The sequence below is a fragment of the Sceloporus occidentalis genome, unplaced genomic scaffold (genome assembly GCF_023333645.1).
Source record: "Sceloporus occidentalis isolate IW3139 unplaced genomic scaffold, rSceOcc1.0.p SCAF_2, whole genome shotgun sequence".
In the NCBI taxonomy this organism is placed as follows: Eukaryota; Metazoa; Chordata; class Lepidosauria; order Squamata; family Phrynosomatidae; genus Sceloporus; species Sceloporus occidentalis.
In genome coordinates, this window is record NW_028316982.1 from 91903581 (window position 1) to 91924171 (window position 20591).

The 20591-nt window shown below is 42.2% G+C and overlaps 1 protein-coding gene across 3 annotated transcripts in view; it reads right to left on the bottom strand.

The window, feature by feature from the left end:
* Positions 1 to 7572, bottom strand: part of TNKS2 (tankyrase 2) — a 46371-nt gene extending 38799 nt beyond the window's left edge. For 2 of the 3 annotated variants that reach the window (XM_089510278.1, XM_089510277.1), the window contains exon 1: positions 7320 to 7572. In XM_089510278.1, coding sequence (XP_089366404.1) covers positions 7320 to 7572 — 253 coding nt within the window. The remainder of the gene's footprint in view (positions 1 to 7319) is intronic. The other variant, XM_089510279.1, reaches the window with a different exon arrangement.
* Positions 7573 to 20591: the final 13019 nt, after the last annotated feature.

Here is a 20591-nt window from a genome sequence, read left to right on the forward strand (position 1 = left end):
CCCGTTTAAAAAAAAAAAGCAGGGGAAAGAGGGCCCAAACAATAACCACCCTTCTGCCTGACCTCCCTCCTTAACTGTCATCCTTCGGCCTATGAGGGAGAGAGTAGGCTGGCCCAGCTCCATCAAGGGATAGCCTGAAGATAGAGCGCCCTCCCTCCTTAACTATCATCTTTCAGCCTATGAGAGAGAGAATTGGTTGGTCCAGCTCCACCAGGGCTAGCCTGAAGAAGCAGAGCCCTCCTTCTGGTCCATCAGCCTTGGTCCAGGCCTCAGAGGGAATGAAGAACTGCTGGACCTGATCCCTTCCCCCCCTCACCATTCCCTTCTCCTTTTGTGTCTTGTCTTTTTACATTGTAAGCCTGAGGGCAGGGAACTGTCTATTATCCCCTCTGTTGGAAACCACCCGGATTTCCAGTGATTGGGTGGCATATAAATAAATCCTATTATTATTATTATTAATACCAGTAAAGATTTTAGAGCAGATTATGAAAAAGAAATGAATGCCACAATTACTTAACATCACCATGGGTTTCTCAAAAACAAATCATGCGAGACTAATCTCATCTCTTTTTTGGACTGAGCTTGGTAGATGAAAGGAATGCTGTGGATGTAGCATATCTTTTCCAGTAAGGCCTTTGAGAAAGTCTCTCATAATAGTCTTGCAAACAAGCTAGTAAAATGTGGGCTAGACAATGCAACAGTTAGGTGAATTTGTAATTGGTTGACCGTCAGAATCCAAAGGGTGCTCATATTGTCAAACAGTAAACAAATATTTGTAAGTATTTGTTTGGAGGAGCTACATAAATTTGACCTAGACAAAGAAGAAACTGAAATATAGATTTCCCATTCCTTGGATCAAACACCAATCAGAAAGGAAACTGCAGTCAAGAAATAAGAAAAAGACTAGGAATCAGAAGGGCAGTGATAAAATAACTAGACAAGATCCTAAAGAGTAAAGACATACAAATGAGCACTAAAGTTAGAATTGTTTTTTTATTTATATACCACTATTCCAAAGATCATAGTGGTGAACAGCAAGTAAGCTAATTAGCAAGTAAGCTAATTTGCCCCCAACAGTCTGGGTACTCATTTTAGCAACCTCGGAAGGATGCAAGCTTGGGCCCTTTTGCTGGTCTTGAACTCGCAACCTTGTGGTTTTGAGTGAATGGCTGCAGTACAGGCATTTAACCACTGCGCCACCAGTTCAAGCTATTATATTCTCCATCACCATGTATGGATGGATGTGAGAGGTGAACAGTGAAGAAAGCTGGCAGAAAGAAAATAAAGTCATTTGAGGTGTGGTGCTGGGGAAGAGGTGTTGAGGATACTATGAACAGCTAAAAAGACAAACAAATGAGTCCTTGAATAGATCAAGCCAGAACTCTCCATGGAAGCCAAGATGACAAAACAGAGGTTGTTGTACTTTGGCCACATCATGAGAAGGCACGACTCACTAGAAAAAAACCATAATGCTAGGAAAGGTTGAAGGCAGTAGAAGGAAAGGAAGAATGCAAGCTAGATGGATAGACTTAGGGGTGGAACAGATTGCCCAAAAAGGGCAGATTGGGGCCACCCTAGAAGTGGGCACTGTGGAGCCACAGCGACTACACTCAGTGACCCCAATCTGCCCAGCAGTTGGCTCAAATAGGAGTGGAAAAGATCCACTCCAATCTGGGCCGGTAAAAAGCCACCTTAAGCAGCCCAGCTGCAACCCCAGAGTGACTTCTGAACCTAGAACTGTAATATGTCCCAGGGTTGTTTTCCAACTGCCCACAGCAGCTCACAAAATATGCAGGAGAAATACAGACTAGAAATTGGGAAAATAAAGCATGCTTTGATTCACCATCTGCCTGATAATTCATGGCTAAAACAACAAGCCGTGTATAACATAACCATAGTTTATTGTGCTATACAAATGTGGCAACATCAATAAGACCGATACAAGGCAGACTGAGTTGCCAATGGGAGTGGGGGTACGATTGAATAGGCTTAGAATACATATTGCATTCCTTAGTATTTATTCCTTAGTATTTACGCAAACAAAATCATGCTCAAAATTCTGCAACACAGATTCCAACCATACATGGAGAGAGAAATCCCAGAGGTCCAAGTGGGGTTCACAGGAGGAAGAGGCACTAGGGACAACATTGCAAGCATACAGTGGCTAATGAAGCGCTCCAAAGAATTCCAGAAGAAAATCAGCATGTGCTTTATAGACTATAGCAAAGCCTTTGACTGAATAGATCATGAAAGGCTATGGAACACTCTTAAAGACATGGGAGTGCCAACACATATAATAGTCCTGATGAGGAATCTGTACTCAACACAAGAGGCTACTGCCAGGACAGAACACAGAGAAATAGAATGGTTCCCAATTGGCAAAGGAGTCAGACAAGGCTGCATTCTTTCACCCTATCTTTTCAACTTGTATACAGAACATATTATACGAAGAGCAGGCTTGGACACAGAAGAAGGAAGAGTGAAAATAGGAGGAAGGAACATCAATAATCTACGATGTTTAGACGACACCATAGTATTAGCAGAAAACATTGGAGACTAGAGCAACTACTGAGGAAGGTCAAGGAAGAAAGTGCAAAGGCAGGCTTAATGTTGAATATAAATAAAACAAAAATAATGACCACAGAGGAATGTGTGAGTTGGTAGTCAGCAACCACATTGTCCAGAAATATCTGTAAAGTATGCTGTGAAAAATGGTGTGCCACTACTTATCTTTAACAGGGGGTTAGAAGGGATCTTTGTGAAATTTGGGTGCCATCTAAACTTTTTGAGACAACAGTGAACATGCACATTTTGAGCATGTAACTTTTTGATGAACAAGCATCTACTGTTTCCTCTCTTCAGTTAGAGAGCCAGCGTGGTGTAGTGGTTTGAGCATTGGACTCTGGAGTACAAATCCCTGCTCCGCCATGAAAGTCACATGCTCTCAGTCTCAGAGGAAGGCAAAGGTGGCAAACCCTCCAAACAAATCATGCCAAGAAACCCCTTAAGGTTGTTATAAGTCAGAAACAACTTGAAAGCAAACAACTTTCCAGTTCTGCAAAGCAGTACAGTTTTAGCACAAAGCAATCAAACTCCATTGGGAGCCACTAGCAAATGGTATTCTTACACTGGTGGAAACCGTTCCAGTAGAGTATTTGTTCTATAAATACGCTCAAGCCTGAGCTGTCATAACTTTTTGGGATGGGTGCTCAACAAAGAAAGTGCATTCTCTTAGAAGCAAACTCTTAAATAAAGGTATAAAAATTTTTAAAAATTGAGAGCCAGTGTGGCGTAGTGGTTTGAGCATTGGACTATCACTCTGGAGACCAGGGTTCAAATCCCAGCTCAGCCATAGAAACAAACTGGCTGACCTTGGGCAAGTTACACTCTCTCAGCCTCAGAGGATGGCCATGGCAAACCCCCCTGTGGAGGAAAGGCAGACTGGAGTGTTGGCAACTTCCAATCAGAGTGAGCCTGGCATCAGCCAATGGGAGTTAAGCCAAGAAAAGCTGGGGGCTATTCCCAGGAGCAAGCTGAGTGAAGAGTGTGAAATTGGATAGGGAATTGGATACAGATCCAACTCTGAGTTAGAATTAAAGGTTTATTAGAACCTGAGGGTTTTTAACAGCCACTATTAAAAGGAGATACACTGTTGAAAGGTGCAGTTGGAAGAGGTTTTGAGTACCCAGGTTGGGCTAACCTAGAGACCACTTCTAGAATATACAGTAATAAGATACTGTAAACCTTTGTAACTGTTTAAGCACATAAACACCTTATCAACTCTGAATATCAAGCAGAAGAGATACCATAACCAACTCTCTTGTAAATAAAGCTTTATCTTGTTTTAGTTCAACATGTGGTCGCTTGAGGTATTTGAAGAAACTATAAACCAAACACTACCAGGGATTAATAATACTTTTATTGCTCAGAACACTCAAAATAGTAAGTGCCCTGTCTTCCTACAGAGTGGCTCAGAGGTAAAGGGAAAGTGTAGGAGTCCCTCAAGAGAGGGATCTGAGTTTGAGGGTCTCGTCATGCAATTTGGCGGCAGCTAGGGAGGTAGCCATGACATAAATGGTGGCAGTGGCAGGATAAAAAGACTCATTGTGCTACCATCAGAGGAAAATAGTTGAGTGAGTCTCTCACTGTGACACCCCTCTGAAGAAACATGCCAAGAAAATTGTATGATAGGTTCGCCTTATGTTCTCCTTAAGTCCAAAATTACTTTGAGGCACACAACAACAACAACAGTGCACCTCCGTTGGGAGCCACTTGAGGGCCCTGTGTAATGATAGCTGCTATGCCCATCTGAACCTACTACTACTCCGTCTTCTGAGGGGCAAATGCGAAGTGCCTGAAGCAAAGGTGTCATCAGAGAATATGGGGGTGCGGACCACACCAGGTGACACCCTAAGGGTGTATGACACCACTGCCCACCAAGCATCTGCCTTTTGGGCAGAAATGGGCTGTGGTGTTTCCCTGCATCCCTTTAAAACACTGAAGAGATGGGGTGAGTGGGGTGAGAAGAAAGAAGAGGCCCAAAGTATTTTAAAATAATTTGTTTTAAAAAATTGTTTTTTAAAGAATATTATTTTTAATTATTTAAAATAAATAGCCCATCTTGACAATTTTTTTTACTGTAACTACATGAAACTATATACATGTCAATACATATAAAAACAGGGTTATAAATACAGGCAAGTGGTTAAGACAGTGACTCTGTTGATTGCAAGATTGACAGGTTGGCAGTTTGATGCCCAGGTGCTGCATGACAGAGTGAGCTCCATCACTAATCCCAGCTTCTGCCAACCTAGCAGTCTGAAAGCATGCAAATGCAAGTAGATAGATAAGTACCACTTCTCAGTGGGAAGGTAACAGTGTTCGGTGGAGTCATGCTGGACACATGACTACCAGAGCAGTCCTCGGACAGCACTGGCTCTTCAGCCTAGAAATGGAGATGAGCACTGCTTCCTACAGTAGGTTATGACTACACATTCATCTCAAGGAACTACATTTACCTTTACCTTACCAATTTTTCACTGTACGTACATGAAACTATACACTCATCCCTCCACATCTGTGGCTTTGATTATTCATGGATTTTATTAATATGTTCTCTCTAGGAATATCTAAGTCCTCCAGCACAACTCTATGGTCAGCTTCAACCAAAAGTCGCACTGGAAGATCTAGAGATTCCTAGAGAGAACACTCCACTAGGCATTTGTAGCTCCTCCAGCACAATTCTATGGCCTATGTCTGGAAGATGTTAACCATAGAGTTGCACTGGAGGACCTAAGGATTCCTAGAGAGGTGTCCTCTCAGGTAAAACATAGTGTCTTTGTTGTTTGCAGTTTTCTCACATTCACGGGGGTCCTGTGCCCCTAAACCCAGTGAATGTGGAGGGACAAGTGTATACACTAAATACACTTAGGCAGTGCATATGATATTGCAATTTAAAGGTATAATTTTAATTTTGCTAGTTGTTTTATGTCACAACTATTACCATTACATTCAGTGTGGTATATGGGAATTACGATTTATGAGTAACCTTATGATGGAATGTCAAGAACAAGCATGACATAGTGGTCTGAGATTTGGACTGAGATTCTGGAGACCAGGGTTTGGTTCCCAGCTTGACCATGAAGCTCCACCCAGGTTAACATCTTACAATCAACTGAATGGGTGTCTTAACCACTCATCATAGAATCATAGAGTTGGAAGAGTCCACAAGCACCATCCAGTCCAGCCCCATTCTGCCCTGCAGGAACTCTCAATCAAAGCCTCCCCTGTGACAGATGGCCATCCAGCCTCTGCTTAAAGACCTCCAAGGAAGGAGACTCCACTATACTCTGAGGAAGGAGTGTGTTCCACTGTCGAACAGCCCTGACTGTCAGGAAGTTCCTCCTAATGTTGGGGTGGAATCTCTTTTCCTGCAGCTTGCATCCATTGCTCCGGGTCCTAGTCTCTGGAGCAGAAGAAAACAAGTTTGGTCCCTCCTCAATATGACATTCTTTCAAATATTTAAACAGGGCTATAATATCACGTCTTAATCTTCCCTTCTCCAGGCTACACACGTTCCTCATAGAGCATAATTTCCAGACAAGAATGTCTAGTCGTATTTGACGGTGAGGGGCAGTACTCATTTCTGTTACTAAGCCAGAGATAATGCTGTCTAAAGATGACTCCAGTGGCCATGTGGCCAGCATGACTCCCCCGAACGCTGTTACCTTCCCACTGAGAAATGGTACCTACGTATCTACTTGCATTTGCAGGCTTTTGAACTGCGAGGTTGGCAGAAGCTGGGACTGGTGACAGGAGCTCACCCCATCATGCACCACCTTGAACAGCCAACCTGCCTACCTTGCAATCAACAGTCAGTGCATCCCTATATTTATGTTTATGAGATTTATATTTACATTTGTCCCTCCACATTCCCTGGTGTTATGGGGAAAAACACAAATAACAGAAATACCATGTTTTTACCTGAGAAGAAACCTCTCTAGAAATCTCTAGGTCCTCAGTGCAACTCTGTGGTCAAAGTCCAGCAGACACTGACCATAGAACTACACTGGAGGAGCTACAAAGGCCCAGTGGGGGCTTCTCTCTAGGAATCTCTAGGTCTTTCAGGGCAGCTTTGAGTTAAAGCTGACCATAGAGTTGCACTGGAAGGCCTAGATATTCCTAGAGAGGGCATATTAATAATCAACAGAGTCGGCATCTTAACCGCTCAGTGTCTCTTCCAACTCTATGATTCTATCATTTATATGTATATGAGGTTTATGTTTATATTTATATGAGGTTGAAGAGGAGGAGGAGGAGGAGGAGGAGGAGGAGGGCTGTTGTTGTCGTTGCCACCCTTTAAATTCCCTAGCATTTATTTAATTCAATAATAAATTAAATTAATTAAATTAAATTTATATAATAATATATTAAATTAAAAATAAATAAAATAAAATAAATTTATGTAATAATAAATTTAATTTAATTTATGTAATAATAAATTTAATTTATGTAATAATTAATTTAATTTATTTAATAATTAATTTAATTTATTTAATAATTAATTTAATTTGTTTACTAATTAATTTAATTTATGTAATAATAAATTTAATTTATTTAATAATGTATTAAAACAATTTAATTTAACTTATTTAATTTAATAAATTAAAATAATTTAATAAAAATAAACAAATAAAATTAATCAAATGATTTAATTAATTAATATTATGTTTTTATTAATTTAATAATTTGCTGTAATTTCGATGATTAAATTAAATTGTTGATGATGATGATGATGATGATGATGATAGTCCTTGTACCTGCGGCGAAGTGGAGGGGGCTGGACTTCCTTCCGGCCGTGTCCCTGCCGTTGACGTTCTCGGGCCTGACCAGCCTCTTCACGCGCTCCACGTCTCCGTTGCGGCAGGCCTCGAAGAGCTCGCGCGCAGGCTCCAGGGCTGAGGAAGAGGAGGAGGGAGAGCAGCACGACGACGACGCCGACGAGAGCAGCGCCTCCCCAAAAGGAACAATCGACGTCGACGAGGGCCCCCCCGCTCCCCTCCGCCCAGCCATCCCTCCCCTCTTCCCTTGGCCCCCTTCACACCCCGGCGCCCGCCATCTTGGGCCCCAAGGAGCTCCTGCCACTAAGAAGAAGAGGCCACAGCAGCAGCAGCCGCCGCCACAGCCTCAGCGGCCCCGGAGGGAGGGAGGGAGGGAGGGGAGGCGGAACAGCCAGGGTGCGCGCGCATAGGGAGACCGGGGGGGAAGTGTATGGGTGCTCACCGCGCATGCGCGGCTCCTGCCTGACTTGTTGCTGGGCTCAAAATGAAGGAAAAGGAAAAGGAGGAAGGTTTTGGAGTGTGAGCTTCAGCACTGCTTCTTCTTCTTCTTCTTCTTCTCCTCTTCCTCAAGCCCAAAACACACTGCAGAAATGATCCATTTTGACACCTGCCCTAGTTCAATGCCAGGGAATTCTGGGAAGTGTAGTTTTTGTCAGGCAATTAGCTTTCCCTAGTCCAAACACACTGCAGAAATGATCCATTTTGACACTTGCCCTCAGGGTATTCTGGGAAGTGTAGTTTTGTCAGGCAGTTTGACCCCTGCCCCTTGGCTCAATGCTAGGGAATTCTGAGAAGTGTAGTTCTTGCCAGGCAATTAGCCTTCCCTGGTCCAAAACACACTGCAGAAATAACCCAGTTTGGTCCCTGCCCTGGTTCAATGCTAGGGAATTCTGGGAAGTGTAGTTTTTTGTCATGATTTGCCTTCCCTGCTCCAAAACACACTTCAGAAATGATGCATTTTGACACCTGCCCTCAGGGAATTCTGGGACGTGTTGTTTTGTCAGGCAATTAGCCTTCCCTGGTGCAAAACACACTGCGGAAATTCAAAGAAGAACGTAGCCATACTATAGAATCAGATACACTAAGCTGAAGGTGCTTCGGCTCTTGCCCAAAGTCTGTATAGTATATACAACCCAAAATTTGCTTGTACATACTGTACAGACTTCAACCAAGATCCTAGACACCATCAGCATAGTGTAAATGTATGGGAGCATAGCGCGGCTGGATTCCACCACTTTGCAATGAGTATCAGTGAATTTCACTCATCCTTTGCATAGTGGCCAATTGACTCTCTACCCATGTCAACAGTGAGAGAAGGGAGGGTTTTTATATGGGCTCACAGACTTACTGGTTGTCACAGGAAGGAGGCATGCTGGATTCCAAGGAAACATCTTGTTTGAACTGCAAATGGACATTAAATTTCCTTGACTTTGAAAATCTACCAGGGACTGCATGGCCAAAGAGAGAGGTGCCAGCCTACAGATAGCCCTGCGCACCATCTGAACCAAGACCAGAAACAGAAAATGTAGGCCTATAACTAACATCTTCAGTTTCTTCCTCCTGTTTGCCTGGTGAAGAAGCCAGCGTGACTTCAAAAACTTGCAACATGTAATTGTGCATTTTGGTTGGTCCAATAAAGATATCATTGTTTGGAGGTGAATGGATTTGCTATGTGGCCAACACAGCTATCCCTAGATGTTTTGCAGAAATACGTTTGAGACCGCTTTAACCGCCCTGGCTCAGTGCTGTTGAACCCTGGGAATAGTAGTTTTGTGAGACATTGAGCCTTCTCTGTCATAGAGAGCTATGGTGCCACAATAAACTACAATTCCCAGGATTCCCTAGCACTGAGCCATGGCAGTAAAAGCAGTCTCAAACTGCGTTATTTTTGCTGTGTAGATGTTGCTTACATTATATAAGGCTGGAGCAATAACATGGTTATTACAGCAGAACAATATACTGTAGGTCCAAAACACACTGCAGAAATAATCCATTTTGAGACTGCTTTAACAGCCCTGGCTCGCTGCTAGGGATTCCTGGGAATTGTAGTTTGTTGTAGCACCAGGACTCTGATAGAGAAGGCACAATGTCTCACAAAACTACAGTTCCCAGGATTCCCTAGCATTGAGCCAGGGCAGTTAAAGCAGTCTCAAATGGGATTATTTCTGCAGTGTTTTGGACCTCCAGCTCTCTGACTGGGACCAGTGTGAGATTGCCAGAGTGAAAACTGGAGAGGGCTCTTAATTCAGGGCCACCAGCTGTCCTCCTTTTCTAGGACATGTTCTACATTCCAGCCTTCTTTCCAGGAGGAATTCCAAAATGTCCTCCATTTTGGGCAGGACTAAGGAATTTCCATTTAGTACAATGCTCAAACCACTAGGCCACACTGGATTGCTAGAGTGAAAACTGGTGAGAGGTCTTAATTTAATTGTTATTGTTTGCCTTCCTTCAAGTCATTTTCAACTTGCGGTGACCCTAAGGCGACCCTATTGTGGGCTTTTCTTGGCAAGATTTGTTCAGAAGTGGTTTGCCATGGCAATCCTCTAAGGCTGAGAGAGTGTGACTTGCCCAAGGTCACCCAGTGGACTTTTGGGCCCAACAGGATTCATACCACGGTGTCCAGAGTTGTAGTCCAACACTCAAAAATAAAAAGTTGCTGGGGAAAAGAAACAAATAATGGCTAATCCTCCATTTTTGGAGATGTTGACCTAAATCATATAGGACAGTGATGGTGAACCTTTTAGAGACCGAGTGCCCAAATTGCAACCCAAAACCCACTTATTTGTCGTGAAGTGCCAAGTCCCTCTGACATTCCAGTAACATACTCTGGCAAACTGTCCTGGGGTGACGGCACATATGCCCACAGAGAGGGCTCTGAGTGCCACCTCTGGCATGTGTGCCATAGGTTCGCCACCACTGATATAGGAATTGTATGGGCCACTGAGTACTGCTGATGTGCCGCTTCAAGCACCCTTAACAAGCATAGCCAGTGATGAAGAATGCTGGGAGTTGCAGCCACATCAGGAGGGCTTCACATACTTCTCAGTCTGGGCTTAAATCCAAATGATTGCTCCAACAGTGGAATAGACTGGTGGTGGGCTCTTCATGGAAGGTATTTCAACAAAGGTTGGATGGCCGTCAGTCAGGAATGTTTAGTTGTGTGTTCCAGCATGGCAGAGGCTGGTCTAGATGACACTTGGATCCCTTCCAACTCTATAATTTTGAGTCATGAGCAAAACACAGTTGCTACCCTTGTCCCTTCTCCAATGAAGGTGGAAAAGAAAATGTAATAATTTTATATAAACCACTGGGTTTAGTTAGTTTCTTTTGGATGATCAACTAAAGAAGAATATAACTTATAATTAGGCAAGGAGCATTTTATGAATCAGACAGATTTTATTATAAAAGCAGTGATGTCCTGCCAAGAGTGACCTGTGGCAGGCTCTCCAGATGGAACTCCAGTTACAGCTAGAATCTTTCCCTCTTCTGCAACTGCTAAGCTGCTGTTTTGCCCAAACTCCCACACAGAAGTCTTGAGACCTCTGGCAATCGGTTGTGGTCATTAAATTTCTTTTGTCAAATCCCCAATTCTCATTGGGCCACTATTTAGATAAAACCATAGTCATCCAGCCCATTTACACAAATGAGATGGCTAAAAACAATACCAAACGGTCATTATGACCACCTATTTTTCTTACACAGCTCTGACAATTTCCAGAGTGCGTTTGGTAAATAGAGTAGCATCATTGTGTAATACAGTACATTGTGGTAAAAACAAATGAATTCATGCAGTGTGATTGCATGCAACTAGCTTTACCTAACTTTCATTTCCCCAGCTAAGTAAAAATGTGTAGCAGTATAATCCTATCATGCAGCTGTATATGAAAGCAAGCACATCTGTAGATCATGAAGAGCCTTGGATTGCTCTTAAAGAAATGGGTGTACCACAACATTTGATGCACAACCTGTATTCAGGACAAGAGTCTACTATGGAATGATTTCCAGTTGACAAGGAGATCAGGCAAGGTTGCATTTTATCACCTGTTTAACATATATGCTGAACATATCATACCTAAAGCATGATTTTAAGGAAGGAGGCTTGAAAATTGGAAGAAGGAACATCATTCATTTAAGATATACAGAGGATGCCATCTCTCTCTCTCTCTGGCTTTGCTGCGTGAACGAAGATTCAGGAAGGACTCATCACACGCTTTGTACAAGCGCGTTGGTGACTAAAAAGGCCAATTCGGGATAAGCAGGTCTGGTTGCAGAAAGCACCGCAGAAAGTCTCCTTGGGCGATGTTTCCAGGTTGCGGTTCTTTCTGCGTTGTCATTTCTCTTCAAGGCTCGTTCGGCGTGAGCTTTCGAAGAAGGCTGCAGCGTCATGGATAGTGTGTCTCCATGCCTCCCGATGCGAGGCCAGGGAGGACCATTGTTGGTGATCTATCTGGCCAAGCATGAGATGTTGTTTAGGGAGTCCTTGTATCTCTTCTTTGGGGCACCTCTCTTACGCTGACCCATGGCGAGTTCACCATAGAATACTATTTTTGGGAGGCGATGGTCCTTCATCCTAGAAACATGTCCTGCCCAGCGCAGCTGCATCCTCAATAGCATGGCCTCAATGCTGGTGATCCCTGCTTGCTCAAGGACAGCAACATTTGTCACATAGTCAGTCCAGTGTATATTTAGAATTGTGCGTAAACAGCGCTGATGAAAGCGTTCAAGAAGTTGTAGGTGTTAGCGATACGTGACCCATGTTTCAGACCCATAGAGGAGGATAGACAGTTCAATGGCTCTATAAACACTGATTTTTGTGCTTCGCCTCAAGTGTTTGTTACTCCAGACTCTTTTGTGAAGCCTTCCGAATGTGCTATATGCCTTTGCCAGTCTGTGATCTATCTCTTTATCAATCTTGGCGTCTGAGGAGATGATGCTTCCCAGATAGGTGAACTGCTGGACGGACTTAAGCACAGATGTGCCTAATACTGCTAGCAGAAAACAGCAAAGACTTGGGATGATTACTGAAGAAAATTAAGGATGAAAGTGCAGGTTAATAGTTGAATATTAAGAAAACAATGAGCAGAGATGATACACATAACCTTACACAGTGAAAACATTGAAATAGTTAAGATTTTCCATTAATCAGAATGAAAGCAGCAGTCAAGAAATTAGAAGAAGACTAGAACTTTGAAGGGCAGCTATGAAGGAACTGGACAAGATTCTGAAGTATAAAAATGAATAATTGAACCATGTCCTATGAAGAACGACTCAGGGAGCTGGGGATGTTTAGCCTGGAGAAGAGACGGTTAAGGGGTGATATGATAGCCCTCTTTAAATACTTGAAGGGATGTCATATTGAGGAGGGAGCAAGCTTGTTTTCTGCTGCTCCTGAGAACAGGACCCAATGGAGCAATGTATGCAAGCTGCAGGAAAAGAGATTCTACCTCAACACTAGGAGGAACCTCCTGACAGTCAGGGCTGTTGGACAGTGGAACACACTCCTTCCTCGGAGTGTAGTGGAATCTCCTTCCTTAGAGGTCTTTAAACAGAGGCTGGATGGCCATCTGTCACAGGGGATGCTTTGATGGAGAGTTCCTGTAGGGCAGAATGGGGTTGGGCTGGATGGCCCTTGCGGTCTCTTCCAACTCTTATTCTATGAATACTAAAGTTAGGATGCTCCATGCCATCCTATTTGAAATTTCTTTGTATGGTTGTGAAAACTGGCATGGAGATAAGGCAAATTAAGGCAGGCTGAGAGAAGCCTGGCAACATCCAATCAGGATGAGTCAAGCGCCAGCCGAGGGGAGTTAGGAGTGGATAGAGAAGGAGAGAGAGTTGCAGAATTATATATGGACAGAACTCAGAGTTAGGGTTAATGTTTTAATGTACCCTGAGGAGATGAAGAGCCTTACTGGCTAGATTATACTGCTGAGAAGGGCAGTTAAAAGGGTTTTAGGTACCCAAGATAGGGAATAGGTTAGGGACCAGTGTGGGTCAAGAGTGACATGAATTACCCTGAAGGGATGAAGAACCTGAGAGGCTACCTTTATACTGCAGAAGAAAGCAGTTTAAAGGTTTTACAAGTAACCAAGAGAGAACTAGAAGTCTCCTGGAGAAAGTGATGTGTTATTCTCTGAGGAAAACAGTAGTCAGAGAAACGTGAAGCACATTCAGTTAATAAAAGTTTAATAAACAAGAGTATAACTGAGAGTTTTAATAGTTTTGGGGTTACTGTCACAAATAAGTATCTGACCCCCCACCATTTATCCACGTTCAGTAGGTGACCCCGGGTTCTGAGGCTGCGAGAATCTCAACTTTCTCCACATTGCACATAATCCTATACAGCTCTTATGCCTCCTGCTACTACTCTATGCAGCCACAAATGTTGAAACCTTTCTTGATAAGCTCGAGTTCTTTCATCATTTTGTTTGTCCTTTTTTAGAGGCAGCAACCAGATCTGTGAGAACACAGTTCTGTAAATGACACTAGATGCGGTTGTCCTATTAGCTGATATTGGCAAGTTTAATTTCAGTTGCTTTTCTAATTTTGCCCAAAATGAAATTTGCGTTTTACGTGTGTGTGTATCCCTCCCCAGCTCATTTCTTTTCTTCCCCCCCTTACCATTTCCCCCCCTTAGGTCCAAAACACACTGCAAAAATAATCCAGTTTTAACTGTCCTGGCACAGTGCTAAGGAATCCTGGGAATTGTGGCACCAGAGCTCTGCGACAGAGAAAGCTAAATGTCTCCCAAAACCACAGTTCCCAGGATTCCCTAGCATCGAACCAGGACAGTTAAAGTGGTCTCAAACTGGATTATTTCTGCGGTGTGTTTTGGACCACACATTCAGTTGTAATGAGCTTCCATTTTTATTTCTATTACTTTAATTTGTAACAACTTTTAGCCTCACTGTTATTGGTGTCCCTAGATCTGGTTATAGTGCAGATCACAAAGCTTTGTGCCATGTTGTTTATATTTCCATGATTCTAGTGTGTATTGGTTTTATACGTCACCAGCCACTTTGAGTACAACAGCCGAAGATTGACAGATTAAATATTATGTTGTTGTGAAGAACTGAATGTTCGCCAATCCAAAATACATTGCAAGCAGTGCTAGAGACAAAGCAGTATCTCAACAAGGGAAGCAAAACCATGAGAAAAAAGATCTGGACTGCTTCAAATTAGTGATAATTGAATAGTGACAGTTTGAGGAGCTAAAACTATTAATGGCAAAAAGCCCCTTTGGCATAATTAATTACGGTTGGGTTTTCCTACACTGAGACTAGTTATATGCCTACTATGGTGGCTAATAAATGAAATGAAATGAATGTTGTATGTCTACTATTCAATGCTGCATATTGCAAGTTGAGCTTCATAGTTTATCCCTCGTTTATCATCACTCCTCACAGATTTACAGATTTGAAAATATTCTTGCCACCAGAGGGCAGAAAAACACAAAAGACAAAAAAAATCATGTTTAACCTTCAGTCATTCCCAGGGCTAGGTTTAGCGTGGGCCATTATGACAAATTGATTCATTCAGACAGTTTCTAGAACAAACAATCCTTTTTGAGACTGGAAATGCAAAGCATTCAAAATATGGCTGTGCCACAGTTTGGTATAAAGGCATTACAATACCATTAATTTTATATGGCCTTCTAAAGCTCTCTAGCACGGAAGTAGCCTTTTTCACAGCTGCTGCACACTGAGTTGACATTTTCAATTTTCTATCTAGCACGACCCCAAGATCTGGATTAGTCACTGCCAGTTCAAATTTCGTCAGTGTTTATGCAAATTTGGGGTTTTTTCCTCTCTTAATATGCATTAAATGTCATGCATCATTTTATTCAACCAGTTTAGAAATATTCTTTACGAGTACCATTTTATCATCTGAAATAGTTTGATGTCATCTGCAAAGTTAACCTTTTCACAGCTCATTTCTAACTCCAGATGGTTTATAAACTGGTTAAACAACACCAAATGAGAACAGAACCTTGCACATGTCTTTTTTCTTCTTCCCTGTACTAATTGCCCACTTATTGCTACTCTCTGCCTTTCTCCGTTGTTTAATCTGATGCTGATCCAAAAGAGAATCCACCCACTTACCCTATTATTGCTGAGTAATTATTATTCCTAGCTTATTTGACTGCTGTTCTGTTGAAACTTTGTCAAGTGCTTCTTGGAAGTCCAGCTATACATGGACTGGATCACTCCTATCTATGTGTTGTTGTTGTTGTTGTTGTTGTGTACCTTCAAGTCATTTCCAACTTATGAAGACCCTAATGCAAACCTATCATGAAGTTTTCTTCCCCTGAGACTGAGAGCATGTGTCTTGCCCAAGGTCACCCAGTGAGTTTCATAGCTAAATTGGGAATCAAACCCTGGTCTCCAGACTTTTAGTCCAATGCTCAAACCACTGCACTATGCTACCTCTTATCCTAGCTTTAAAAGAGTGTAAACTGACTTCATATAAGCATCCTACTCATTTCCTCCTCCATGGCCTGCCCTACACATATTCCCTCTTAGGTTTCCTACTTCCCCAAAGGGATGGTAAGAAATGTACCTAAGGTAGTGCCACTTCTGGATTTAGTTTCCTTGGGAAGAGGAAGGCTACATCATCACTGCAGAATTAATGCAGTTTGACGCTGCTTTAACTGCCATGGCTCAGTGCTGTGGAATTCTGGGATTTGTATTTTTGTGAGCTATTTAGTTACCTCTGTCAGAGAACTATTGTGCCACAACAAACCAAGCCACACATGCCCATCTATATGGCTTGCTGTTTTTCTCAAGGGATTCTGTAAGGTTGACAAGGGAGGACCTCTCTTTGCAAAGTCATGCTGATCCTTTCAAAGAAAGTCTTGTACCTCTGTAGGCTTGACCATAATGATCCTTCTGTCCTTAACATATAGTTAATCTTAATTAATGTTCACCTGTTCACCTGGAAACAGATGTTAATCTGTTCTGTTGCTTCTAGTATCCTACATTCACACCTCAAATTATGTTTAAAGTACAGATGAAGAAGAAGATGATAATCTTGATCTTTACTTGTGCCTGCCTTTTCCCAAAACCAGGACTCAACCTTGCTTGCAAATTAAAACAAGTGCAGTAGGCTCTCCTTATCTATGGATTAAAAAATCCACCCACAGCTTGAAAATATTCCAAAAACATATCAATTCCAAACAGCAAACCTTAATTTTGACATTTTATATAAGAGACACCATTTGACTATGCCATTGTATTTAATGGGTCTTTGGTATCCAGTGGGTCCTGGAACCAAGCCACAGTGGATACCAAGGCCCCCCTGTACCATTTAGCTAAAACATACAGAAAGCAAAATTGAACTAGAATTAAAAGCATACAATGCTAAAGAAAGTTTAAAACATATAATTAAAAATGTGAACAGCTGTTTTAAAAGCATCATTTCATGCTCTTAACAGTCCTTTCTTTAAAAACCTTCAGTTCTCAAAAGCCTGCAGGAATAAAAACAAAATTGTGGTGGAAGGACAGGAAGGAGAAGCCCATCTAGTCTCCCTAGGAAGAGTACCAAAGGCTAGGTGCTGGTACGGAGTAAGCCTCATTATTTGTCACTGTGCACCACTATATGTGACTGAAAGTGGGAGAATGGAAAGAAGAGTCTCTCTTGAAGATCTCAGGGCCAGGCAGGTCATGTAGGAGAACATGGATTATCAGATAGTCTGGACTTAATATTGGAAACTTTTCACTCTTTATATGTTTTGGACATAAAACTACCATCTTTTTAATTACTGGCTGTATTGTTAGGAGTTGCATAGAATCATAGAGTTGGAAGAGTCCACAAGGGCCATCCAGTCCAGCCCCATTCTGCCCTGCAGGAAATCACAATCAAAACATCCTCTACAGATGGCCATCCAGCCTCTGTTTAAAGACCTCCAAGGAAGGAGACTCCACTACACTCCAAGGGAGTGTGTTCCACTGTTGAACAGCCCTTACTGTCAGGAAGTTCCTCCTAATGTTGAGGCAGTATCTCTTTTTCTGTAGCTTGCATCCATTGCTCCGAGCCCCAGTCTCTGGAGTAGCAGAAAACAAGCTTGCTCCCTCCTCAACATGACATCCCTTCAAATATTTAAACAGGGCTATCATATCACCTCTTAATCTTCTGTTCTCCAGGCTAAACATCCCCAGCTCCCTCGGTCGTTCCTCATAGGGCATGGTTTCCAGACCCTTCACCATTTTAGTCACCCTCCTTTGGACATGCTCCAGTTTCTCCCACACCTATTCTAACAGTAGATTTTGCACTGGCTGTTTTCCAGTCTTGGCATTGATGCTAGTTTTTGGGGAAGTTGCATATCTGTTTTAGGAGAGTAGCAACTTTACATATGAGTTCTCAAAGTTATTTTAGATAGATGTCAAGTTGGCCTGGTGTCTTTCTAGTTTTTAATTTCTCAGTTAGCTCTATAAGATTTTATCAAACAGGATGGAGTCCTCTAGGACATCTGTATGTATCTGTTTGATACTTCTATTTGATTCCATTCTTCATAGTCTTTTTGTGTCTTTCTTAGTTTTTCTGTTTGCTCCTCTGCCTCAGCAAAATGTATGGGATGCCCTATTTGAAATATTAGAGTTTATCGTTTATCGTGGAGTTAAAATGTTCCCCGATGCGTTACACCGGGCACGAGCGGGGCCGTGCACGGAGCGTGATGGGAACCCGATGGGGCCCAGAATGCTAGTTTACCGCACAGGGAACGCCGACGCCGCCACCGCCGAGCATTCCCATCAGGTTTCCATCGGGTTCCAGGGGACTCCATTTCTGGGAAAGCTTTGAAACAGTTCCCAGAAATGGCGCCCTCTGGAACCTGATGGGAACGCGTTGGGAACGCTCGGCAGCAGTGGCGTTCCCTGTGCGGTAAACTAGCGTTCTGGGCCCCATCGGGTTCCCATCACGCTCCGTGCACGGCCCCGCTCGTGCCCGTTGTAACGCATCGGGGAACGTTGTAACCCTGGTGCGATAAACTTCAGTGTCAAGGCATGGGTATATGTTGTGTATCTTCCATGTGCATAATTAAATATGTCAGTATTTCTGTAATCTCCCAAATCTTTTTACATAGTCCAGCCACCTCCTCTCTACCAATCTCTGCCTCTTACATAATAGCAACAGGAACATAAAAGGAATGGGGATCAGGGAATGATGGTTTGAACTTGCAGTCATCTATTTATGAACTCATAGTGTTCACAAGTAGTAAATACAAATTTAAAACTAGTTGTCATATCACTAAGTTTACAAGATAGTTGTCACATCACAAATATAACTCTCCAGGGATATATTTGTTGAACAGGTGCTAAAAGGAAAGCACAGAGTTCTTAGCACAAGTTGTTCCAGTTCTCAATTTGAAGACTTTGGTCACATGATGACAGGGTACTAACCAATCATAGTCCCTTAAATGAGATCAGGTTCCAACCTCCTGATAGTGGAAGATCCCACAAACATATACACCACACACACACGCATAGACACACTTTTACTAAGATGCACATTGTAGCTGATGAAAAGGGAGTTGCAAGAGGTATGAAGTAAAAGAAGATCCAGAGATGTTGTTAATAAAAATATGATGATGATGATGATGATGATGATGATGATGATGATTCTGCAACCACTGAAGCAATTCCTTAACTTGCTTCCCCAAATTCATGGTTCAGCTAGGCTTGGAATGAATATGTTTCTAGTTCATAGCCTATAACTTGTACCAGAGTTGCTCAAGTGCTTCCTGCTTTTAACCCATTTCTTTTATCCCCAGGGATTCTCTCCTGGAGGGCAGGGAATATGGCAAGGGGAGATAGATAAAAGCATTTATGTTATAAAGATGAACCTTTCTGCCTATGCAGAGTAGGTAATTCTGTCCTGCAGAAATTTCTCTACAGAGCAGATTCTGTGAATATGAGCATTTAATCATAAGATGTGTGATGTTTCTATTGCCAGATTTCCAACTGGGGAAAGAGCATGGAAGAAGAATAGGAGGTAACAGAGTTTTAAAAACAGCGATAATGTGACTAGCTTTCCACGCACAGAAATGCTAAATGTGAGTTCAGTTCAAAGCTTACCCAGGAAAAGCCTCAACAATTTAGATAACCTCTGCATGGAACAGCTAGTTTCAAAGCACACAAAAACTTAAAGCCATCTTTAATTTTCATCCCTGGGATCACTTTAGCCCACACAGTACACCATTCCAATTACGAGTAACACAGGAGACCCACAAAGTGGAAATGATCTAATAATGCCCAACACCTTCGCTATTAGTGAGCTTCAGAGGCTTAGAAAGAACAAATTGGAAGTGGCATGAAAGTGAGAGGGTCACCACTTCAAAAAGCTTCCCAAATCAAATGTTTTGAAGCAAATGTGTGGTTTGTATCTTTCTGACTTTCAAAAATTTCCCTTTCTTTTTCTTTACTGAAGCATCACTTTGCACACATACCCTCCAACTTTTCACAGAGGAAAATAGGGATACACATGGCTTAGCAACATCAAGAGTGTGGTCAAAAGTGTGTGGTCAAGCAATGTGAGTGCAAAAAGTTATTAATGAGGAAGTACACCCAATACTGCTATTCTACAGAGAAACCTTGGAATTTATATACTGACTTTAGGCAAGCTCGATTTTAAAATAAAAAACCTGAATCAATGCAATATTGTTTGTGTAGTATGTATATGTGTGGCATATAGTGTGTAGTAGGTAGTATGATTAGTAATAAATATGTTATTATAGATTATTATAAAATCAAAATAGCTTATATGAGGCCCTGCACAACCTCTCAGCTCCATGGTCACTACACCCATTCCCTTTGCCCAGTGCAGAGGTCAACTTACACCTTCCCTATAACACTTCTATCATGAATGAAAGGCCAGTCATAGCCTCTCAGCCTAACCTACTTTAGAGAGATGTTGTTACGATAAGGAGGGAGGAGAAAAATAATGTACAGTACCTTAAGCTCCAGAAAATAAATGGAGATAAGACATGATTGTCATAAAAATGCATGCATTTTGACGACCTCTTATAAGGTCTTACTGAAGTGACAATCTGGTGTAAATTTACCTATGAAGAAGCCTGACTGAACTTATTGGAGTTTACTTCAGAGTAGACATGTTTATGATTGTATTATTAACGCAAATAGGATAGTGTTGGGCAGAAGACCCTCTCAAAGTAAATAGCCAGTAAATCTCTTCCAATGCTGGACCACTACAAGTGACATTTTCCTTTCTATAGCACTGTGCAGCGCTGGCATTTAC